Source organism: Choloepus didactylus (assembly GCF_015220235.1).
Source record: "Choloepus didactylus isolate mChoDid1 chromosome Y unlocalized genomic scaffold, mChoDid1.pri SUPER_Y_unloc6, whole genome shotgun sequence".
In the NCBI taxonomy this organism is placed as follows: domain Eukaryota; kingdom Metazoa; phylum Chordata; class Mammalia; order Pilosa; family Megalonychidae; genus Choloepus; species Choloepus didactylus.
In genome coordinates, this window is record NW_023637628.1 from 1 (window position 1) to 22,933 (window position 22,933).

The 22,933-nt window shown below is 50.3% G+C and overlaps 1 protein-coding gene across 1 annotated transcript in view; it reads right to left on the reverse strand.

The window, feature by feature from the left end:
- Nucleotides 1-8: 8 nt before the first annotated feature.
- Nucleotides 9-22,933, reverse strand: part of LOC119525982 (probable bifunctional dTTP/UTP pyrophosphatase/methyltransferase protein) — a gene marked incomplete at its 3' end in the record, with an annotated part of 33,300 nt that continues 10,375 nt past the window's right edge. The window contains 7 exon segments of the mRNA XM_037824755.1: nt 9-200; nt 965-1,038; nt 1,811-2,130; nt 2,486-3,071; nt 7,084-7,192; nt 7,538-7,599; nt 8,634-8,698. Of these exon segments, the coding sequence (XP_037680683.1) occupies nt 9-200; nt 965-1,038; nt 1,811-2,130; nt 2,486-3,071; nt 7,084-7,192; nt 7,538-7,599; nt 8,634-8,698 (1,408 nt within the window).

The following is a 22,933-nucleotide window of genomic DNA, read 5'->3' on the forward strand; positions in this document are numbered from 1 at the left end:
TCGCTTGCCAGACGCTACCTGGAACAAGCCCTCCGCCTCCTTCCCGAAGGCTCTGCGGTTCTTGTTTCCTTCCCTGACGGCAAACTCCAGGTGCGTGAAGAGGTTCCACGTGTGCTCGTCGCAATGCATGATGACGCCGTGGAGAGAACGTTCCCCGTCCGAGGTCAGGTACAGGTTCGCGGATTCTGTGTTGCTGTGACCTTTATAAAAAAAGACATGCATGGTGGGATGGCGGCCTAACACAGACACAGGAGCAGAGCTGTATGGAGGGGTGGGGGTAGGGAAGCCCCTTAACATCCCGAATTAAAATGAGCCGCCCCTCTCTAAGGCAACCCAACAGGGAGTATCACGGCCCAGGGAATAGGAGTCAGGTGCAGGTAGACTTGAGCCCCCCAAAAAGGCATGTCCGAGCCCCAATCCCTGATACCTGTGACTGAGAGCTTATTTGGAAATAGGGTAGGTATGGATGGAAAATAGTTAAGGCAGCCCTGATCCAATATGACTGTGTATTTATAAGAAGCGGAGACCCAGGCACGCAGGCGAGGAGGCTGGGTGGAAAAAGGCAGGAATTGGGGTGATGCAGACACAAGCCAAGGAACCCCAAGGAGAGGCAAACACCAGAAGGTGGGAGAAAGGCAGGACATGTCCTCTCCTAGAACCACCAGCGGGAGTGCTCCCTCCAGAACTGGCGAGAATAAACCCCTGCTGTTTTCAGCTGCCCCATTTGTGGGGTTTTGCGGGGCAGCCCCAGGACATTTGTACATTCTCTGACAAAGAGCCCGACAGAAAGCCCCTCTGGTGACCCACACCTGCTCCCTTTCTCTCAGGTACCCTTTGCTTTTCAGGAGGCACAGCGAGCCCGAGGGAGGAGGGCAGGGTTGTGTGGCCCCTGCCTCGCCCAGCCCTGCAGCCACTCCCTCCCTGACCAGCTCCCGCCTGCAAAGGTTCCCGGGGGCCCAGTCACCTCGCTCCGTCTTCCTCAGCAATCCCAGGCCCGCGCAGGTATCCAGCAGCCTGCCAGTCCCGCATACGGAGGTTTTAAGTTAGGTATATTTTACTACAGCGTTTTAAAAGTAAAAAAAAAAAAAAAAAAAAAAAAAAAGTAAGTGTTTAACTTACCCACTTAATCTTATTTTTTTAATTTTCATTTTTATTTGACTGAATCTCCTACAGAAAGGAGTGTGTTTTGCCCCCAGCTAGAACAGGCTTTGCATGTGGTGAGAGCAAATGAGTCACTATGAAGCCAAAACCTGCCCCACCGGGACAGAATTCAATGGCAAAAATGGTTCAGAGGTCCACACTCCCCTTTGTCTAGTTTACGGATGGATAAGCAGAAAAATGGGGGAAGGAAAAAAAAAAGGCAACCAGTATTCTTTTGTACTTTGTTCTTTTTCACTTTAATTTTTATTCTTATTATTTTTGTGTGTGTGGTAATGAAAATGTCAAAATTAATTTTGGTGATGCATGAACAACTATGTAATGGTACTGTAAACAATTGAATGTACGCTTTGTTCTGTATGATTGCATGGTATGTGAATATATCTCAATAAAAATGAATTTTTTAAAAAAACAGAAATGGTCCAGAGGTGAAACCAGACCTAGGTGCTCTCAGGGGAGTTGGCTGGTTTTCACAAATCGCTTCCTGCCCCCTTTTATTTTAAATTAAATTTTATGGTGGTTAACATCTATGTAACCTGAAGTTTCTCGTTTTAACCACTTGCACACAGACAATTCAGAGCTATCGATACCCAATGCTGTGCTGTCATCGCCACCACCCGTTAACAAAACGGTTCCATCCGCCCAAACGGACCTGCACTTCGGGTGCGCCCGGGGTCCCTGGGGAGCGAACGTGCTAGACCCTCCCCATTCGTGTCCTGAGTTGCGTCTACTGCAGCTTCTGGATCCTTCCGCGAAGGGGTGACCAGACAAGGCGCGCGGGCTCCCTCCGCCTCCAGACACGGCCCCCAGGGCATCGACCCCAGCAAGGCTGGTGATAGGGACGACCAGGAGGGCATGGAGGTTACTCGGTAAATCCCTGAGCGCATCTAGAAGCTTCTGGTGGTCCCCGCGAGGAGACTGAGCGCAGAAACGCCCGCAGCCCACTTTCTTCCTCCAGAGCTCCAGAGCTGGCTGCGGGGGACGGGCTGGTGGGGAGGGGGTAGTGGGTGGAGGGTAATTGAAACCCTGACATCGCTGCACCCCGAGGCACGTGGGGCATTACAAAAGCGTTGGTTTAACTTTAACTAGAGGAATTAAGGTCCAATGTAACAAGCTGTCTTTATTTCCCAATCCCTAGATATCCGCCGGTCCCCCCAACAATGAGATAGCAGGAAGGCAGGTGGCAGGTGGAGTAGGGCAAGGGGAGTTCCCCACATCCCTTCTAGAACCTTCTTCCATCACTAGATAGGCCCCTGGGGCCATCACCTTTGGGAGAGGCAGGAGGGGTCTGCTCTGAAGGGATATGTTCAGGAGCAGCCCTGCCCACCTGAACCCGGGCAGGGACAGCGGACCATGTTTGGGGTATCCTTTGGTCGTTGCAGTCCGCCCCACACAGGCCTGGAGGGTGGGGAAGCTTCTTGGGGATGCAGCTCACCGCCCCCCTGACCATGGCAAGCCTGGGCTGACGCTGCCACCCCCGCATCTCCAGAGGCCTCTGTTTTTGAATCGGTCTAGGGCGGAACGTCGCCTGAAATACCTTGGACGCTTTGAAGTCGTCTATCAGTTCTAGAAGGTCCCACGGAACCGGGAGCAGGGTTTGCGCCGGCCGGTCGCAGCCGGCGTCGCCCCGGGCCCGCGGCTCTCCGCCGGCCTCCTGCAGGCCCGGGGTCTCCGCTGTGCCCGCGCCCTCGTCGCCGCCGCCCTCGTCGCTCAGGTCCTCAAAGGTGTCCACGGCCGGGATGGAGTCATCCTTGGCGCGCTGCAAGGCCCCTGAGCGGGGCGGGTAGTACAGCTCGGCCAGCTTCTTGCAGAAGTGGTAGAGGGGGAAGCCCAAAACGTTCAAGAAGTCGCCGTGGACGCTCTCCACCAGCATGCCTCCCAGGGCCTGGATGCCGTAGCCGCCAGCCTTGTCCCTAGGAGCGGAGAAAGGGGGAAGGTGAAGACCAGGTGTATGGAGGGGGGGGCGGAGCAAGGGCAGGGTGGGCAGCCCAGGGCCGCTGAGGAGGACTGTCTCAGGCATACCAGACCTGCCGAAAGAGGGAACCCAGGGCCGTCCACTTCCAGGCTGCAACCCAGCTCTGGGCACCACAGACCCCGGCTCTGCAGGTGGGACACCAGCCCTCAACCTGCAGAGGGGGGTTGAATGGTCACCCCCAAAAGACACGTTCAAGGTCAAACACCCCTGATGCCATGTAAATGGCAGATATGATTAGTTAAGCTGATGCCAAGCAGGAGGATGTGGGCTCAACTCCAACTGGACTTAGAAGATACAGACAGACAGAGAGAAGGAGGGCACATGAAGACTGAGCAGAGTTTGGGGTGATGTGTCCACAAGCCAAGGGACGCCTGAGGCCACTGGGAGCCAGAAAATGCAGGAAGGAGCCTCTCCTGGAGCACCCAGATGGAATCAACCTTGCAGACACTCTGATTTTGGACTTGTGGCTTCCAGAACTGTGGGAGAATGAATTCCTGTTGTTTTAAGCCCCCCAGCATGTGGCATTTGCTATAGCAGCCCCAGGAACTCAAACTGCTCATAGGTCTTTGCAGCTGAGCCCACCTTCCTTGCCTAAATACTAACATATATAAATAATAACACAGACCTCCAGGCACCTTAGAGGATGGTGAACACGTAGGGTCCTTGGCTCAGGGCATGCGGGTTTTTATTCCCACAGAGCTGGGGGCTCCCATGCAGGACCCACATGGTTTCATGTGGGCAGAGATGGCTCCTGGGTATGGTGGGTGAGTCCTCCTGCAGCCGAGTGGACATGTGGTCACTTCCTGTCATGACTTCCTCTGTTCACTGGGGTGAACTGACCCCACACTGCTGGCACATCCTGGGGGCAGCTGGGTTAGTTCCTGAATCTTCTCTGGGGGAAGGGGGCTTGGCAGCTCCCTCCATCTCAGTTAGCCGGGGCTGCTACAACAAATACCACATGTTGGTTGGAATTTATTGTCTTTGTCTTGCAAGTCCAGTGTCAGGGTGGACAGGCTGTGCTTTCTACCAGAGCCTGTGGCACTCAGTGCTGACTCACCGCAGTCCTTGGGGGTCCTTGGTTTGCCCCTGCCTCCATCACGTGACTCTCTCTCTCTCTTGGTCAGTCACTCTCTCCTCTTATTTCTGGTTTCTTTGCTTATTTCCAAATTTCTTCTGCTTATATGAATTAAGACCACCCCCGTTCAGTTTGGCCGCATCTAGACAGGATCTTCACAGATCTGTTTCCCAAATGAGAGCACACCTTAACTAACAAGGACATCTCCGAGGGTCCTGCCTACAAATGGCACAGAGAACAGGACCTGAGTGTGTTTTTGTGTGGCCATGATTCAGTCTCAACCTCCTTGTCTCCCTTCCTAAGGGCTCACACTTGTCAGCCCAGCCCCACCCTGTCTGGTTACATGGACCCGAACAGCATTTCCTTCACCAGCCCTTGCTGGGGCAATGGTGCGCCTTTAGCTCTGACCTATATGTTTAAGACTCATGGATTTGTACCTCCAATTTGGACCCTGTGATGAAGGCAGGTGGACCTTCCACCACCACCGCCCTGCCCCCTTCTGCTTCATTCTTTCCTGGCACATCCAAACCACCCCTCTTCTTCCTTCCGGAAGCTGCCTTCATCCTCACACTGCACATTTAGTCCCTGAATCTGGGAGGGCAGCTCCATGCTTTCCCTCACCAAGGCTCAGAGCCCTCCAAGACACCCCATTCTGTCACTCTTCCCAACCTGCGGTCGCAGTTGATTCGTCTGGGGGGGGGGTGGCGGCCGGTTGCTGAACCCTCGGCTCTCAGGATTGCTCGGAGGGTACCGGCGGCGGGGGCTCTTTCCCGGAGGTGAGGGCGAGGCGGGGGACTTGGCCAGGTCCCCGGCGGGGTGGCGTGCAAGGTGTGGAGGGCGGCGAGAAGGAACAGGCGGGACACGTTTCTTTTTAGGGTGAAGAAACCAAGAGAGAGTTTATTAGGGGAGAGTACAAACTTATATCGGGCGGTTTAGAGGGCGGGGTAGCTGTAGAGGTTAAAGGCTTGGATTGGTTCTGAGAGGGCGCGGAGGTTGTCTTTGGTTGTTGGGTGTAGCACAATGATTGGTGCATGCGCACTGGCAGTAGGGGACGTTGCATTGTAATGGAGGGGTTGAGTGGTTAGACGAGGGAGGCGGTCTTACCCGGCAAGCTTCCTCCAACGGTTGGTTTTGGGTGAGGAATTGGGGCCTGCCTCCGGCCTCACCTTCTCAGGCCCGGGGGGCTGTGGAGGGCGCTGTCACCCGTACCCACTACCCTCCCCAGGGGTGGATCCGGTGCCCCGGCCCAGGCCCGCCAGGTTGAAGCACGTAATCAGTATCCCGCACAACCCATCTGCAGACTCTGTCCACTTTACCCTCAGAGTGGATCCAAAAGCTATGCATGATTTTTCTATCAATCTACAACTTCTGTGACAACAAAAAAATCAATTAATTTAAATTTTAAAAGAAAGCTGATTCCTTCCCACCCGTCTATCCAGGACCCTGCTGTGGTGGGTTGAACTCTGTCCCCACACCCCAAATGGCATGTACCCCTCTTAGCTCTTAGTCCATGCCTGTGACCTTATTTAGAAATAGGGTCTTTGCAGGGGTGAGTAAACATGAGGCCAAAGCAGTTTGTCCTTTGAGGAAGAGGGAATTTGGACACAGAGGAGAAGAAGGCCATGGAGGATGGAGGCCCAGATGGGGGCGATGCGTTCACAAGCCAAGGGACACCAAGGAGAGCTGGCAACACCAGGAGCTGGAAGACGCAGAGAGGAGCCTCCCTGGAGCCTTCAGAGGGAGTTTGGTCTAGACCACTCTTTGAATTTGGACATCTAGCTCCAGAGCAATGAGACCATAAACTTCTGTTGCTTTAAGCCCCCTGGTTTGGGGAGTTCTGTTATAGCAGTGATAGAAAACTCAAAGAAAAGACGTAAGGACCAGTGGCCCCTGCCCCAGCCAGATGTTGGACGCATGAGTAGGACCACCAGAGACTGGCCAGTCCCCAGTCGGTGATCCCAGTGAGGCCAGCCAAGGAGCCACCTGGGGGGTCTGGTGCAGACCCCGACCCCCAAGTCAAGCACTCATCCCCAGTGGCTGTTTGCAGCCTTGAGGCCCTGGGGGTGTGCTGGTTTGTATGTATTATGTCCCCCAGAAAAAGCCATATTCTTTGATGCAATCTTGTGGGGCAGATGTATTAGTGTTGATTAAGTTGGAACCTATTGATTGAGTGTTTCAATACAGATGTAACTCAGTCAACTGTGGGCAAGACCTTTGATTGGATATTTCCATGGAGGTGTTGCCCCACACATTCAGGGTGGGTCTTTATTGGATCACTGGAGTACTTCAACAAGAGCCACACAGGCCCAGACACAGAGCAGCTGCAGCTAAGAGAGGACAAAATGCCCCAAGAGCAACATTTTGGAGAAGGCCATTTTGAAATGCAACCTGGGAGCAAGTGGATTCTAGCCGTGTGCCTTCCAAGCTAACAGAGGTTTTCCAGATGCCAATGGCCATCCTTCATTGAAGGTACCCAATTGCTGATGCTTTACCTTGGATACTTTATGGCCTTAAGACTGTAACTGTGTAACCAAATAAACCGTCTTTATAAAAGCCAATTATTTCTGGTGTTTTGCAATCTGGCAGCATTAGCAAACCAGAACAGCAGTGGTTGGTGACCAGCAGCTCCTGCTTGCTGGCCTTCCAGAAGAAGCTCGAGGCAGAGCTGCTACAGGGCACGGGACTGGGAGCCCTTCCCTTGATCCCCACGGAACATCCTTGGAGCTCTGAGCTGTCAGAACCAAGCACTGCATCTGCTCTGAGGTGTCAGACATGGCCACTGTGAACGTGGACCCCACACATAGGCCATGGGTGTTGTCTCCCCACCCACCATTGCTGGGCTGCTGGGGAGTGCAGCCACAGCTCCGCAACTCACATGGGCTCACCTCTGTGGATGTACTCCCACAGCAGCTCCTCAGACAGCTCAGAGAACATCATCTTCGTCTCCTCGTGGAACTTGCAGACCTCAGTCTCCAGAAGGCCGTCTGAAATGAGAAGGCCCAGGAGAGAGGGCAGGTGCCTAGAAGGACAGACACCCAGAAGGACAGGTGCTGAGAAGGACAAACAATCCAGAAGGACAGGTGCCCGGGACAGAGGCCCCAGAAGGACAGACACCCCTGAAAGACAGACACCCCAGAAAAACAGACACCCCAGAAAGGACAGATGCCCAGGACAGACATCCCAGAAGTGAGTGGGGTCCTTTTTACTGAGGGCTCCCATGAATGCACCCCCCAGCTCAGCCCCCACCCCGGCACAGTCTCCTGCAGGGACGCAGGCATGACCCCGACACATGCAGACGTACAGTGGGACGGCGCAGGGTCTTCAGTTACCTTAGCTGGAGCAGTGGACAGTGACCACACCTCTAAACACACTGTGCTCCTTTCCATTCAACCTGCAAGGGAAATCGGGGCACTGTTGCCACAGCCTGCAATCGGGTGCAGGAGCACGGCCCTTGACACTCCCTGGGGCAAGTTTCCTCACTCCCGGACCCCTCTTCTCCTCCTGCGTCCCCCCGGGCCAAGGTCTCACAGGGCACCTGGAGGGCAGGTCTCCGTGGTCATCCCTTACAGAGCGGACAGCATGGCTGGACCATCTGTTTCCAGCCCAGGGCGTGTGGCCAGAATCCAGGCGCGGGCAGCCCCCACTGCCTCAAGCCCAGCCCACCTGCCCACCCCAGCAGGGATGTGCACTTGGATGCACTCTGCTCTTCAGAAACGGTCTGACATGGTGGTTATTCTCAGACCCTGGATTTGAGATGCTGATATCTTGGAACACACAGGAGGTGGGCCTCCGGTAAGGGGGAAGCTGGTTGGATTGAACCACATCCATACAAGAGGCATATTTTCAGTCTTAATGTACTTTCTGGTCACTTTGAGCCCACTTACAAATAGGACCTTTGGAGACGTTATTTTTAGTGAAGGACTCATTGGTAAATAGGATTCGAAGATGCTATTAAGATGAGGCCAGTTGAATGAAGATGGCACAAATCCATATGCCTGGAAGCCTCAGAAGGAAACGGAATCAGACACAGAAGGAAAAGCCAGAAGTCAGTGGGAACCAGGAGCTGATGCAAGAGGGAGGAGAAGGACTGCCGAGGGACGGAATTCCTAGAATGCTGGGATTCCAGGAGAAAGCAAGCTGTGCCCAGAACCACAAGACTGTAAACCCCTGTGGTTCAAGCTGTTACAGCAGCCCTTGCAAACTAAGAAGCCAAGCAGTGAGGACAGAGGGGCTGGAGACCCCAGACTTGTGCTTACACCTGGAACACAGGTATGGGCCCCTCCTCATCTTTTGTCTTATGAAGGACGGGCAACAGCCCTGACCCGGGAGATGGCAGCCAACCCAATGCAAAGGCAGGGGACACAGTGGACCCTGGAGAGATGTGGCCCTTTCCTAGGCCCAGGCCTCAGGTCCACCACCACACACCTGGATAGGATCCTGTACGCGTCCTGCTTGTCCACTGGCTTCTCCAGGATCAGTCCCCCCACTGCCTGTGAGAGAAAAGAGGTGGTGAGATCATGAAAGGGGCCTAAAGTAGGTCTGCAAAGAGACCACTGCTTGCTTTTTACATGTTTTTTAATAGAGGTGAAATTCATGTAACATAATCATTTTAAAGTGCACAATGCAGTGCCATATAGCACATTCACATGTTTCGACCCTATCACCTGTATCTAATTCTAAAAGGAAACCCCATATCCTGCAGCAGTCATTCCCCATTCCCACTCTCCCCAGTCCCTGGAAACCACTATCTCCTTCTATCTCTATGGATCTGTCTATTCTGGATGTTTCGTATAGATGGAATCATACGACAGGTGGCCTTTAGTGTCTGGCTTATTCCATTTAGCATGATGTCTTCAAGGCTCAACCTTGTAGCAGTGTGCATCAAACTTCACTCCTGCTTATTGCTAATATTCCATCATTGCATGGACCACAATTTGTTGATCCAGTCACCTATCAATGGACACTCGTGTTGTTTCTGCCTTCTGGCTCTTCTGACTAATGAGGCTATAAACACTGGTGTGCAGGTATTTGTTCAAGTCCTCCTTCCAGTTCTTCCATGCGTGTACCTAGGAATGGAATTGCCCGATCGGATGGTTCTTCTAGGCTTAACTTCCTGAAGAACTTGTGCAGTTCACTTTTGAGCCTCAACGTAGAAACGTCCTTCAGCACAAACCAGAATAAGAGTCTGCTTCCAGTCTGCACACATGCAGGTACCACACAGCCCACTTGGAAAGAGATGGCATGTGAGAGCATGGCTAGGTCCCTGGGAACACACGAGCAGGCATTTCCTGTTGGGGACGATTAAGGTAGCATGTATAAAATCCACCCTCAGCGATGCCGGAGATATGCAACATGACCGCTAGGGCTGATGCAATAGCGGCTTAAGTTGCCCTCAGCCTTCTACAGAAGTGATAGCCGTTGGCACCTAAGATTTGCGCCTAGAGTGCTAGCTTTACTACCTGCCTTCTACCCCAGCAACAGTAGCCACAAATCCTGTGCTAACCTTACATCTGCCATCCGCCCTAGCAACAGCAGCAGCCAATCCTAGACTGCCACCCGCCTTTGCAGCCACCAATCCTAGGCCGCCACCCGTTTGTACTAGCCACTCCCTCTACCTTAGAGTATATATACCCTGCCTCTTCAATAAAGTTTTGCAGCTTGATCAGAAACCTGTCTTGCTGTCGTTCCTCGTGTCTCTTGTCCCATACCATTCCTCCCTCACAGGATTTGGAGCTTCCGTTGAACGTCCCGCCGGCCGGGACAAACTGGTGCCCAACGTGGGGCTCAGAGTTCTGTGAGAGACGGAATGCCGCACTCAAGGAGAGAGAGGCCTCTCACACTCACCGCACCCGGGATCGCCGCGGGGAAGCGCGCTCGCGAGACAGATCCGTTCACCAGTCGATCAGTGCCGGCGAAAGGAAAGAAGAAGAAGGAAAGAAAGCAATGAAAGGTAAGCCCCCACCCTCATCATGGGACAAGGAATTTCCCAACACGAATTATATGTTAGTCAAGTTAAGCAATCACTCAAGGCGCGAGGAACACGAGTTAAGAAAAAAGATCTCACGCGCTTTTTTAATTTCCTGTTACAAACCTGCCCTTGGTTCCCTTGAGAAGGTACTATAGATCACCAGTGCTGGCTAAGAGTTGGAGATTGTTTAAAAGATTATTTTCGAACCTTTGGTCCTGAAAAGGTCCCGGTTACTGCCTTTTCTTATTGGAACCTAATTAATGAAATTCTAAAAGTCCACTCTTCAGCTCCAGATGTTCAAAACCTCTGTAAATTAGGAGAGGAAGCTTTGAGAGAGCACTCTCGCCCTGCTTCAGCATGCGGCTCAGTAGTCATTAACATGCCTGAATATCCTTTAAACGAAAATTCTAACAGGGATAGGCCAAATACCCCAACCAGTCAAGTCAGTTTGTCGCCCGATCAGCATGAAATCGAACCAAAGGCTAAAATTTCTCCCTCTTTGGAGGAACCGGAGGTTAAAATTTCTTCCTCTTTAGAAAATAACTCTCTTCCTCCATTTCGGCCACCCCCTTACGCACCCGATTTTCTCAAACCATATTCTCATTCTTATCCAGTCACGCCCTTATCTCAGTTTCGCGCTTTAGAAGAAGCCACAGAAAATCTCCCGCTACACGCCGATAATTTTAGAGAAACTTTTAAACAGGAGCAGCAGCATACCGCCGATCTGCTCGCCGACCTCCGGTCGGCAACTCAAAGCATTGCAGCCCTTTCGCTTCCAGAAAATGCCCGCTCATCGTGCCTCCATTGTACTCGCCGCACCTATGCTTTTCCGGTTAAGCGTAGTCAGACTCGAGATTCTCAAAATGGCGTCGCCGGCTCCCAAAATGGCGATTCTGGTAGCGATAGCGAGGAGAGTAATAAATTAGATTCCCTCGACTCTAGCGAAGGAGAGCAGGAGGAAGCTAGTTGCACCTCAACAGCTAAATATAAAAAACTTAGTCTAACATATCTAGAGAAATTAAAAAAGGCAGTGAGTGATTATGGCGCTACCGCTCCCTTCACGCTCGCCCTGCTGGAAAGCCTTAGTGAAAAGGAACTTATTCCTAACGATTGGTTCCAGCTAGCCAGAGCTGCCTTGTCTGGCGGTGATTTCCTGTGATGGAAATCTGATTATGAGGAGCATTGTAAAAAATATGCCACCCGCAATGCCCGTAAGGCCACTTCTAAAACTTGGACCTTAAATAAATTTTTAGGTCAAAGTCCCTACCATCAAAGTGATAAGCAGGCTCAATTCCCCCAAGGTCTCTTAGCGCAAATACAAACGGCCACGCTTAAAGCATGGAAAAAACTTCCGCAAAAGGGCGCCGCCACTGCCTCTCTTGCTAAATTAAGACAGGGGCCTGATGAGCCATATACCGATTTCCTTAGCTGCCTGCAAAACATGGCTGAGCGCTTATTTGGGGCTAGCGAAAACGAAAGTGATTTTATCAAGCACCTGGCCTATGAGAATGCTAACGCTGCCTGCCAAGCAGCAATCCGTCCCTTTCGTAATACCAATCTTAATAATTATATAAAGCTCTGTTCTGGCATCGGGCCCACTCAAACCCTTGGAATAGCTATTGGCGCCGCTCTTCAAAATTTTGCAGCGCAGCACAAAAATTTCGCGGCACAAGCAAAGCCTCCAACATGCTATAATTGTAAGCAACCTGGTCATTTCTCAAAAAATTGTCCCGTGCCGTGAATTAATTCCCCCTTACCCACTATCAACAAACCCCTATTGCCGCCCTCTATTTGTCCCCGCTGTAAAAGAGGGTTTCACTGGGCGTCTGAATGCCATTCTCAGACAGACATAAACGGCCAACCCCTTAAGCCTAAGCCTCAGGGAAACTTCCAATGGGGCCGGCCCCAGGCCCCAACCAGAACGAACCCAGGGGCAGTACGGTTTGTTCAGCCATCCCCAGTCGCAGTACCTGTGCTCCCAATCATAAACCACGCTGCTATATCTCAGACTTATGGAGAGCAACAGCAGGGAGCGCAGGAATGGACCTCTGTACCACCTCCGAATCAATATTAACCCCAGAAACCAGTCCTCTCCTCATACCAACAGGAGTCTATGGACCTTTACCCCCTAAAACTTTTGGTCTCATTCTAGGAAGAGCTAGTGTCACCCTGCGTGGAGTTCAGATCATCCCAGGTGTGCCAAATAATGACTTTAGAGGTGAAATACAAATAATCACAGCCACCTCAAACAATATTATCTCTATTCCTTCTGGCACTCGAATAGCGCAACTTATCATACTCCCTGCTCAGCATGTTAACTCGAACTTCAAAAAACTCCAGCGCCCTACAGAGGCCCCTGGATCTTCCGATATCTTTTGGGCACAGCCAATATCCCATAATCGGCCCATCTTGCGATTAAAATTAAATGGTAAATCATTCGAAGGTATCTTAGACACAGGGGCTGACGCCACAATTATATCTTCAAATCACTGGCCTAAATCCTGGCTTCTTACAGCCGCTGCCACCTACTTACAAGGAATAGGCGAAACCACAAATCCTTTACAGAGTTCACAAACCCTAAAATGGGAGGATGAGGAAGGAAACACTGGTACAGTTATACCATATGTTATCCCCCATCTCCCCGCTAATCTATGGGGCAGAGATATATTAAATCAAATGAAAGTTTTTATGTGCAGCCCTAGTGATACCGTCACTACTCAAATGCTTAAAATGAATTTTCTCCCTGGCAAAGGCCTGGGCAAGACTAATCAAGGGATAAAACTGCCCATCTCTGTAACACCTAATATAGCTAAAACAGGACTTGGGTTCTCCCAAAATTTATCCTAACGGCCATTGACATCCCTGTACCCCATGCTGAAAAAATTTCCTGGAAATTTACGGAACCAGTGTGGGTTGATCAATGGCCTCTGACTCAGGAAAAGACCCTAGCGGCTATAAAGTTAGTACAGGAACAGCTTAATGCCGGACATATTGAACCTACTCAGTCCCCTTGGAACACTCCTATTTTTGTCATAAAAAAGAAATCAGGTAAATGGAGATTGTTGCAAGATTTGCGAGCCGTAAACAAAGCTATGTTACCTATGGGAGCACTGCAACCTGGCCTCCCTTCACCGGTTGCTATCCCTATTAATTTTTACAAAATAGTTATAGATTTAAAAGATTGTTTTTTCTCCATACCCCTTCACCCGGAAGATAGACAATATTTTGCCTTTAGTGTCCCTCAAATTAATTTTCAAGGCCCTATGCCTCGATTTCAATGGAAGGTTTTACCACAAGGCATGGCCAACAGTCCAACTTTATGTCAAAAATTTGTTGCTGACGCCGTTAACCCTGTCAGACAACTATGGCCACAAATTTATATTCTCCATTATATGGATGATATTCTATTAGCAGGCCAGGACATATCTAAACTGCATTCTTGCTTTCAGAGCCTTCTTAAACATTTAACAGCAAAAGGTCTTCAAATAGCCCCTAATAAAATACAAACTTCAGATCCCTTTTCCTATCTACGATTCGAACTTTGGCACCAGCAAGTTTTAACACCTCGCATTCAACTGCGAATCTCCCATCTCTTAACATTAAATGACTTCCAAAAACTTTTGGGAGATATTCAACGGCTTCGCCCTTATCTAAAGCTACCCACTGAAACTCTTGTGCCGCTCTAAAAGGAGACGCAAACCCCTCCTCTCCCAGAAACCTAACTCCAGAAGCAATGCAGGCGCTCACCATCATAAATCAGGCTATCCAAAATCAAATTTGCTATCAAATAAGCTACCACCAGCCTTTAGTCTTTATAGTTCTTGCCACAACCCACACACCTACAGGTGTATTCTGGCAATCCAATTTAAAATCACCAAACGGGCGAGGTCACCCATTGCTCTGGGTTCACCTCCCTGCTACTCCAACAAAGGTGCTCTTACCGTATATTTCTCTCATAGCTGCCCTTATAACTAAAGGCCGACAAACTAGTCACCAGCTGTTTGGAAAAGACCCTGATTCCCTTATCGTCCCGTACACCCAAGATCAAATCCATTGGCTTTTCCAAACCGACGACGAATAGGCTATCGCATGCTCTTCGTTTCTGGGTGATATTTATAACCATTACCCCAGCGATCCGTTAATCCAATTCACTAAAATCCATCAATTCACCTTCCCAAAAGTCACTAAAACAAAACCAATAAACCCTGCTGTTTTAGTCTTTACTGACAGTTTGGCAAATGGGACCGCAGCATATGTCATCCAAGGCCAGGCATTTTCCATGCCCTCTCCCTACACCTCCGCTCAACTTGTGGAGCTCTATGCAGTACTGCAGGTCTTTTCCCATCTCCAAGACCGATCTTTTAATTTATAGACCAATAGCGCATATATAGCTCAGTCTGTACCGCTATTGGAAACAACTCCATTTATCAAACCATCCACCAATGCAGTTCCCTTATTCTCAAGGTTACAAAAACTAATTCTTAAACGACAGTGTCCCTTTTTTATAGGACACCTCCGTGCCCACCAAAACCTGCCAGGTCCTCTAACGGAAGGCAACACAATGGCAGATGCTGCCACCCAATTAATATGCCCCAATTTTTCTAATTCTCTAACTTTAGCTTCTCAAGCCCATGCTCAACACCACCTAAATGCAAATACCCTCCGTTTAAAATTCAATATTACGAGGGAACAAGCAAGGGAAATTGTTAAAACCTGTAAAAACTGTGTAACCCAACTGCCAGTCCCTCATTTGGGAGTCAATCCAAAAGGACTCATTCCAAATGAAATCTGGCAGATGGACGTCACCCATTTTGCCGGTTTTGGGCAACTTAAATATATTCATGTTTGCGTTGACACATATAGTGGATTTATTCAAGCTAGTTTGCAAACAGGAGAAGCTTCAAAGCATGTTATTTCTCATTTACTACACTGCTTCGCTATTTTAGGCCAACCTAAAATCATTAAAACAGACAATGGGCCTGGATATACTGGAAAAAATTTTCAAACCTTCTGTCAACAATTACAAATTAAGCATACTACGGGAATACCATATAACCCCCAGGGGCAAGGAATAGTAGAATGAGCACATCGCACCTTAAAAAATGCCCTGTGCCGTTTAGCCGAAAGTACTCTCAATCTCACAAAACAACGACCTCAAGACCTTTTACATCATGCTCTTTTTGTTCTTAACTTCCTAAATCTGGATGATGAAGGACAATCTGCAGCTGACAGACATTGGCATCCCAAAACGCAAACGCAACAAGCCACTGTTATGTGGCATGACCCCTTAACGTCAGAATGGAATGGGCCTGACCCCGTGATTATTTGGGGACGCGGCTCTGCTTGCATATACGATCAAAAGAGGGAAGGTCCTCGCTGGCTTCCAGAACGGCTGATAAAACATATTAATTCTTCATTGCCGAAACAAACCCCTGAAACACTTCCTTCCCCTCCTCTTAATAATAACCTTTCCAGGGTAGAAGCCTCTCCCTGAGAAAAATATCTTTCTTTTCTCTTCCAGCGCATCAATAACTCCTGCTATAACCCATCCGGAGACAACCAGTCCGCACACAACCGGAAGTGGAAAGAAGTCCTGCTTACAGGTTTATTCCATCACTAATTACATGAATTACCACTTGAATTACTATTGGCTTTTCTTAATTGGTCTTCTGGCTTTGCTGTTTGCAGCCGGATTAGCAACCGTAGCCCCAAAAGATTGGAATCCGTTAGAAAGATCCCTGCTTGCTATAGCATATTTGTGCGTTGTAGGGTGTATTACTTTGCTAGCCTGTCTCCCTTAACAGGGAAGAACCTATAGCCTCTATTAGTATGGCTTTGTTATGCCTACTGCCATTTAAAGTTGCCGCCTTATATTTTCTCCTGCAAAGTGTGCATGCCACCTTCAGCAACTCCAACCCCCATCAACCTTGGAAATGGACCTTGGCACGATGGGAAGATTCCACAGTTATACAAACCCACGTTACAGCAGGGCGACCTTCCTTTCTTGTCAACGCAACTGATCTATTTCCCACTCCTTCCGTACGCCCCACTGGTTGGAATCAAGCCCAATATTACATGTGCCCATCCTCAAACCCCGGAAAACCGTACTGTAATGCTCCCAACCAATACTACTGTGCATATTGGGGATGTGAAACATTAGCCACTCATTGGAAGCCTTATGCCACTGATCATTTCCTAACTCTAAAATGGGCCCCCTTGAACTGCAAACCACCTGAAGAACCCATTACCTGGGGTATCTATGGGAGTCATCACCACATTGCACCTACAGGTAGCTGCTCACATTTAAATCTCACCGTGCAGCTCCCTGCTGATCCCTCTTGGCTCCTCGGTCGAACTTGGGGCTTTAAGATTTACATGAAAGGGACCGACCCAGGAAGCCTTATTCTAATAAAGGAGGAAGCAGTACAGCAAAAACCTTCTGCCATTGGACCAAATATAGAACCCACGCCTCCAGCTACCCCTCCTATCCCGAGCACGCCAAGCAAAAATCTTTCCAAAATTCACCCCACTACTCCCCCTTTTATTAGCATCCCAATATTGTCATCCTCAAGCCCGTCCATATCATTTGACAGCCCGCTTTGGCCACTACTCCAAGCCACCTTTCTCTCTTTAAACTCCTCCCAGCCTAATTTTACTCGTAGTTGTTGGCTGTGTTTCTCTGCCAAGCCTCCTTATTATGATGCTATAACTCTTAATGTTACATTTAATACTTCTAATGAAGACAATCCTTCCCAATGCCCTTGGAATGCAAGAAAAATCGGTCTCACTATGCAATCTGTTCTTCACTCTGGGCATTGTATTGGTAATATTTCTGCCTCCTTAAAAACAGTCTGTGCACAGTCGTCCTTTCCATCGCCTGGTAAATTCTATATCCCCCCAACAGGGGAAAAATGGCTGTGCTCTTCCACGGGGCTTACTCCTTGCGTATCAGCAAAAGCCCTAACTGAAACAGGGGAAATGTGCCTCTTAGTGGCTGTGTTACCCCATGTCCTCTTTCATACAGAGGAAGACCTTTATCACCACTTGGTCGCGCAATCTCCAGCCACACTGAGAAAGAAAAGAGAACTTGTTACGGTTGTTACTATTGCTTCTCTTTTAGGTATTACTGGCCTAGGCACCGGAACTGCCTCTATCGTTCTCCAAAACCAAGGCTTCTCCCACCTAAGAGCTGCTATAGACGAAGATTTAGCCCGCATTGAAATCTCCATTACCCATCTTGAAAAATCCCTTACGTCCCTATCGGAGGTTGTTCTCCAGAACAGGAGAGGCTTAGATCTGATTTTCCTTAAGCAAGGGGGGCTTTGTGCTGCGCTAGGTGAGGAATGTTGCTTTTACGCTGACCATTCTGGCATAATTAAGGATTCCATGACCAAACTTAGGGAAGGAATTGAAAATCGCAAACGTGAGCGAGAAACCCAAGGGGGTATCTCCTGGGGACTTAATGGAATCCTCCCTTACCTCCTCCCTATATTAGGCCCCTTAGTAACCATAATCCTTATAATATCTTTTGCTCTTTGGGCCATAAAAAGAATAATACAGCTAGTTAAGGATCAACCTGACTCTGCCCTAAGCAAGCCTATTCAAGTGCATTATCACCGGCTTCGCCTCGCTGACCAGGGTTTGGATCCAGATCATCTGACTGCTACCCACCCTTACGGGTAAGAAACCCCCTCCTACGGGAGCAGCATATAACTCGAAAGTATGCTTCTAGCGTATGCTATGATTGGTACCGCTGGGTGCGAGGCAAAGCACTGCAAAGGAGGGCCAAAGCAACTAAAGGCCATTTTCGAGCTCCTTGAGAAATATGCCTCATTTGCATAGGGGTTTTGCTCTGCCAAAAACTCCCCTCCCCAGAAAAACAGAGCCACAAACAACTTGGGGAATGAGGCCTCTATTTCCCCCAGCAGGTTAATGCCAAAAGAGTGCTCGATCAGCATTCTTCCTCCATCCTTTTGAAAAACAAAGGGAGGAGATGTTGGGGATGATTAAGGTAGCATGTATAAAATCCACCCTCAGCGATGCCGGAGATATGCAACATGACCGCTAGGGCTGATGCAATAGTGGCTTAAGTTGCCCTCAGCCTTCTACAGAAGTGATAGCCGTTCGCGCCTAAGATTTGCGCCTAGAGTGCTAGCTTTACTACCTGCCTTCTACCCCAGCAACAGTGGCCACCAATCCTGTGCTAGCCTTACATCTGCCATCCGCCCTAGCAACAGCAGCAGCCAATCCTAGACTGCCACCCGCCTTTACAGCCACCAATCCTAGGCTGCCACCCGTTCGTACTAGCCACTCTCTCTACCTTAGAGTATATATACCGTGCCTCTTCAATAAAGTTTTGCAGCTTGATCAGAAACCTGTCTTGCTGTAGTTCCTCGCGTCTCTTGTCCCATACCATTCCTCCCTCACAGGATTTGGAGCTTCCGTTGAACGTCCTGCCGGCCGGGACACACGTGTACAAGCTCACGCTGTGTCTCAGCTGCCTCAACAACTGCCTTGACCCCTTTGTCTACTACTTCGCCTCCAAGGAGTTCCAGATCCAGCTGCGCAGGTACCTGGGCTACAGCTGGCTGCCGGCGGACTGCACGGAGACACGCAGGGACAGCCTGTTCTCCGTCAGGACGCTTTCCGCACGCTCCACCTCCAGCAGCCACGAGGACTTGCCCGAGGCAGTCGGCCGGGCCTGCCTCAAAAGGCAGGAGAGCGTGCTCTGACCCTGTAGCAGCCAGCCGGGGGGCGGAAAACGGAGGGCGAGCTGAGAGCGTCCGCCTGCCCTGGAAGTTTGCAGAAAGCAGCGTGCGTCCCGGACAGAGGGCATCCCTTCGCCCCACCCCAAGTCCCTTTCACCTGTGGCCGCCGCGCTGACTGGCTCCCAAAGACAGCGATTCCGGGAGATGGGAAGCAAAGCGGAGGCGCACCGAACGCGCGCCGCCCCTCCCACAGGGTGCTGAGAGCGCACGCTCGCACACCGAGTCGGCGCCGGGAAGGGAGAGCCCAGGGACCCCCAGAAGTCGGCAGGGGCCTGCCCAGGCTAGTCCGTGCCTTGCGACCGCAGTCTCCTCGCCCGACCCCACCTGGGCTGCCCACCTGTTCACGTGAGTGGAATTATCTGGGGGGACCTGCTGTGGTCTGGGGTCCCGGGCAGCAGCCCCAACCGGACACACACCAAGCCTTCTGTTTATTTCCCCCTCGGTCACTCCGGGCTTTGCGACCCCATGAGAGGACAGTGGACCCCTTGTCCTCACATCTCTCTGGGAGCCCAGGGGTCTCTACCCCAAACCCATGACCCCGAGGACCCACCACAGAGACTTTCCATCGTGCCTCCATGTCTACTGAGTGTTGCAACGCCCAGAGGATGTACCTCGTACCCCTCCCCAGTGCCTGAGGGTCTCCTGGTGGGAAGTGAAGCTGCTGAGGCCGAGCTTGGGGATGCCAAACCTCAGCACCTGCAAAGGGGCCTCATGATGCAGCAGCTTTCCTTGGGGTTCCCTGCATCTGTTTTCATCCCAGGCTCAGCACCCCAGTTCCCGGCTTGGGGGCAGGGTCACTTGCACTGTCTGCTTTAGCCCCTTTTTGGCAATGAGCCCTCCCAGGGTCTCTGCAGGGTGCAGACATGGCGTGCCACACAGGACTGTTTTGAAACTGGCATCCAATTAAGACGTGGATGTTGGAAAACGTGCTGGAAGTTTCGTGTCCCAGCCCCTTCGATGCCTGCAGATGGAGCCAGCACTTGGGCAGGGGCTTTGTCTCATGCCACAGCCCAGGGCACACCTGTGCGAGCCCCAACACCAGAGCTGCTGGTGGAGGGAGACAGGCCAAGCTCCTGAGGTGTCTGGGATGCCAGGACACTGTGCTGAGTCACACCAGTTTCTGCTACTTTGCAAATGCCAAGACGGAAACATGCTGTTGGAGTCCAAGATTGCCTTGAGACAGAAAACAGCCCCAGAGCCTGCCTGGCAGGAGCTGGGGACCTCCAGGGTAGTGTGATTCTGGGGTAGCCAGCCCCCCACACTTGGGCTTGAAATGCACACAGGACCCTCTGTGTGCCTGTGCAGCCCTTACTATTTTGGGAGACAAAGAGATCCATGTGTAGGGCCCTGAATACTGGGACCCCCCCCCCCAGCCCCAATTTCATGTCCACTGAGAACCTGTGAATAGGACCTTCTTTGGGAAAGGAAAAAAGGTCTTTGTAGATGTGGTTATGGTAAGGATCTTGAAATGAGGCAATCCTGGATTACTGGCAGGGGGCTAAATCCAATGGCTGGTGCCCTATAAGAAGAAGGAGATTTAGGGGAGAAAGTCATGAGAAGTTGGAGGCAGAGCTTGGGGTGATGCAGCCACTAATCAAGGAATGCCTGGAGCCACCAGAAGTTGGAAGAGGCAGGAAGGAGCCTCCCCTAAAGCCTCTGGAGGAGGCATGGCCCTCCCACACCTTGACTTCAGACTTTTGGCCTCTGTAACTGTGAGATGATAAATTCCTGTTTTTTTAAGCCCCCCAGTTTGTGGAGCTTTCTTATGGTGGCCACGGGAAACTCAGACACACTTTTGAGCCCTTTAAAGTCACATGGCCAAGAGGGTGGGATGGAGCACTGCTTCCTGTACAGGGGCGATGGGCGCTTGCCGGAGGGCTGCCTGGTGGAGGCACCACTTGCCCAGTGGCGATCCTTGGTGACTTCGGCATAAAGGCTAGGTGTGAGCAGTTGCCAGGACACTCCAAGATCTCTACGTCTCACAAGCGTGCTGCCTTCTCTGTTCCCAAAGACCTAAAGTCAGTGGCTTTGGGCACACTATCATCTCACCCGGTTTTAACTTTGGAACAATGCTGTGAAGCACACAGACCCAGTGCTTTTATTTTAACTACAGCCCCAAAGTCCGATGCCCCTGGAGGTGGACTGAGAGGCGGCGGCCGGGATTCGAGCTGCAGCTCCCGGCTCCCGTCTCCTCCATCCTCCCATCAAGCCCCAGAGATGAAGACTGTAATGGTAAACACAAATCAAAAACAGGAAAACAAAGAATGAATTTAATGACTTTTCCCTGATGCAAAAAGGGAAAAAGACATCCTCCCCACTCCCTTTTCTTTCAGTTTTTACATTAGAAAACATAATTGTAAATTCTTCTCCATCCCTTTGAAATGTATATAAATCTTTTTTTAAAGGTTAAAAAAATTTCACCACTCAAGCATGTCTCCTCCAGGAAGGAAGCCATTTCTTTGAACTGTAATCAAGGATCATATTAGCCCCCAGTTTCCCAGTTTCTTGGAAAGAGGTGAGCACAACTTTGGGGCATGGAAGGGAGCTCCTGGATCCAAGCTACAAACCTACCTCTGCAAACCTAAAGATGAGAAATGTCTTGAGACTGTAAATGGGATGGGTTGTATCTGCTCAGCTGCATAAAAAGGGTGAGCTCTCTCTCTCTGTTTTGCAATCCCTTTAGCACATGGCCAGTGATGCATTACATTCTGCTTTAAAGCTTATTCAATAATAAAAATGCTTTTCATTCTCTTCTACCTTTGTGGAGAGGTTGCTTGGGTTGGGAGAAGATTTTGATTTTAATTATATTTCCCCAACAGCACTCAGCACCTAAACCCAAGTTCTGAGGTCTACAATATCTTTCTGCATTTAAGTCACTTGACTGGACACTAATATGTTGGCTTTTCTTCAATGCTTTTTAAGCCATTTTAATCCCCTGGGTTGACGCACTGTCAGTCACTCTAAGGACCTCTTGGGGAGCCCAAGACCAGGCAGGAGAAGGAACTCAAAACTGGCATTTTCCAAATCTGGTTTTGCTTCTGGATTGAAGGACCAAAGATCACTTCACTCGTTGTGGACGTCCAAGGTTGGCTATTCAGCTGAGGACCCTCCCCACGCGTGGTCCTGGAACACAAACCAACTTGCCCTTCTTTGCACCCTGCTAACGTGCATCTTTGGAGGCAGCAAGATTTGCGGATGGGGCAGGCAGCTGCAGCCTCGGGGGTCCCCTCAGTCCCCCTCCAACCCAGGTCGGGGCTGCCTGCAGCCACTGCCCACAGCCCTCCAGAGAGGACGCCTTCCATCTTTTGGCTCTGGAAACATCCCCAGAGGGGCAGCGTCCATGCACATCAATCTAGAATGTGCAGGAATCTTCAGGACAGCACTGAGATTTACCTGAGACCCAAGTTTCCTCGCCTGGCCAGCTGAGATTGGGCAATGCTGACTGGAAGCTGAACCCTAGAAAGCAAGCTGGCTTTAGCAGCAGCACCTGGAGTCAGAAACCCCGAGTCAGCAAGAAGTTCTGCAGCTCATCTCCCACATGCCGTGAGTTTTCTGTGTGTGTGCATGGATCAGATGCAAAAGACAAACAAACAAACAAACAAACAAACAAACAAACAAACAAAAAACACGCTGTGAAAACCCCAAACCACCTTCAAACAGCCTGGTCAAAAGCATGACAGTTTGAATTCAGAGGAAGTCTGTCTAGGTAATATCCTTCCCAATGGGGTGTGAAATGCTTGTAACTCTTTGAAGTAAACAAAGGAGTGAGCTTTACATGATGTTGAGGATGGTGATGATGATGGTGATGGTGATGATTTGACTGTGCAGCTACTTGACAGACATTCCTTGTAGCTCTGTGTAGAAGGGCCCCCAACTCCTCTGAATCTGCTCAGTCTGTCGGTCTTATGCATTGGAGGAAATTATAGTCTAAAAGTTGCAGCCTCAGAGCACCTGTTATTTTGTCTTCTCTCATGAAACCTCTAAGTCGA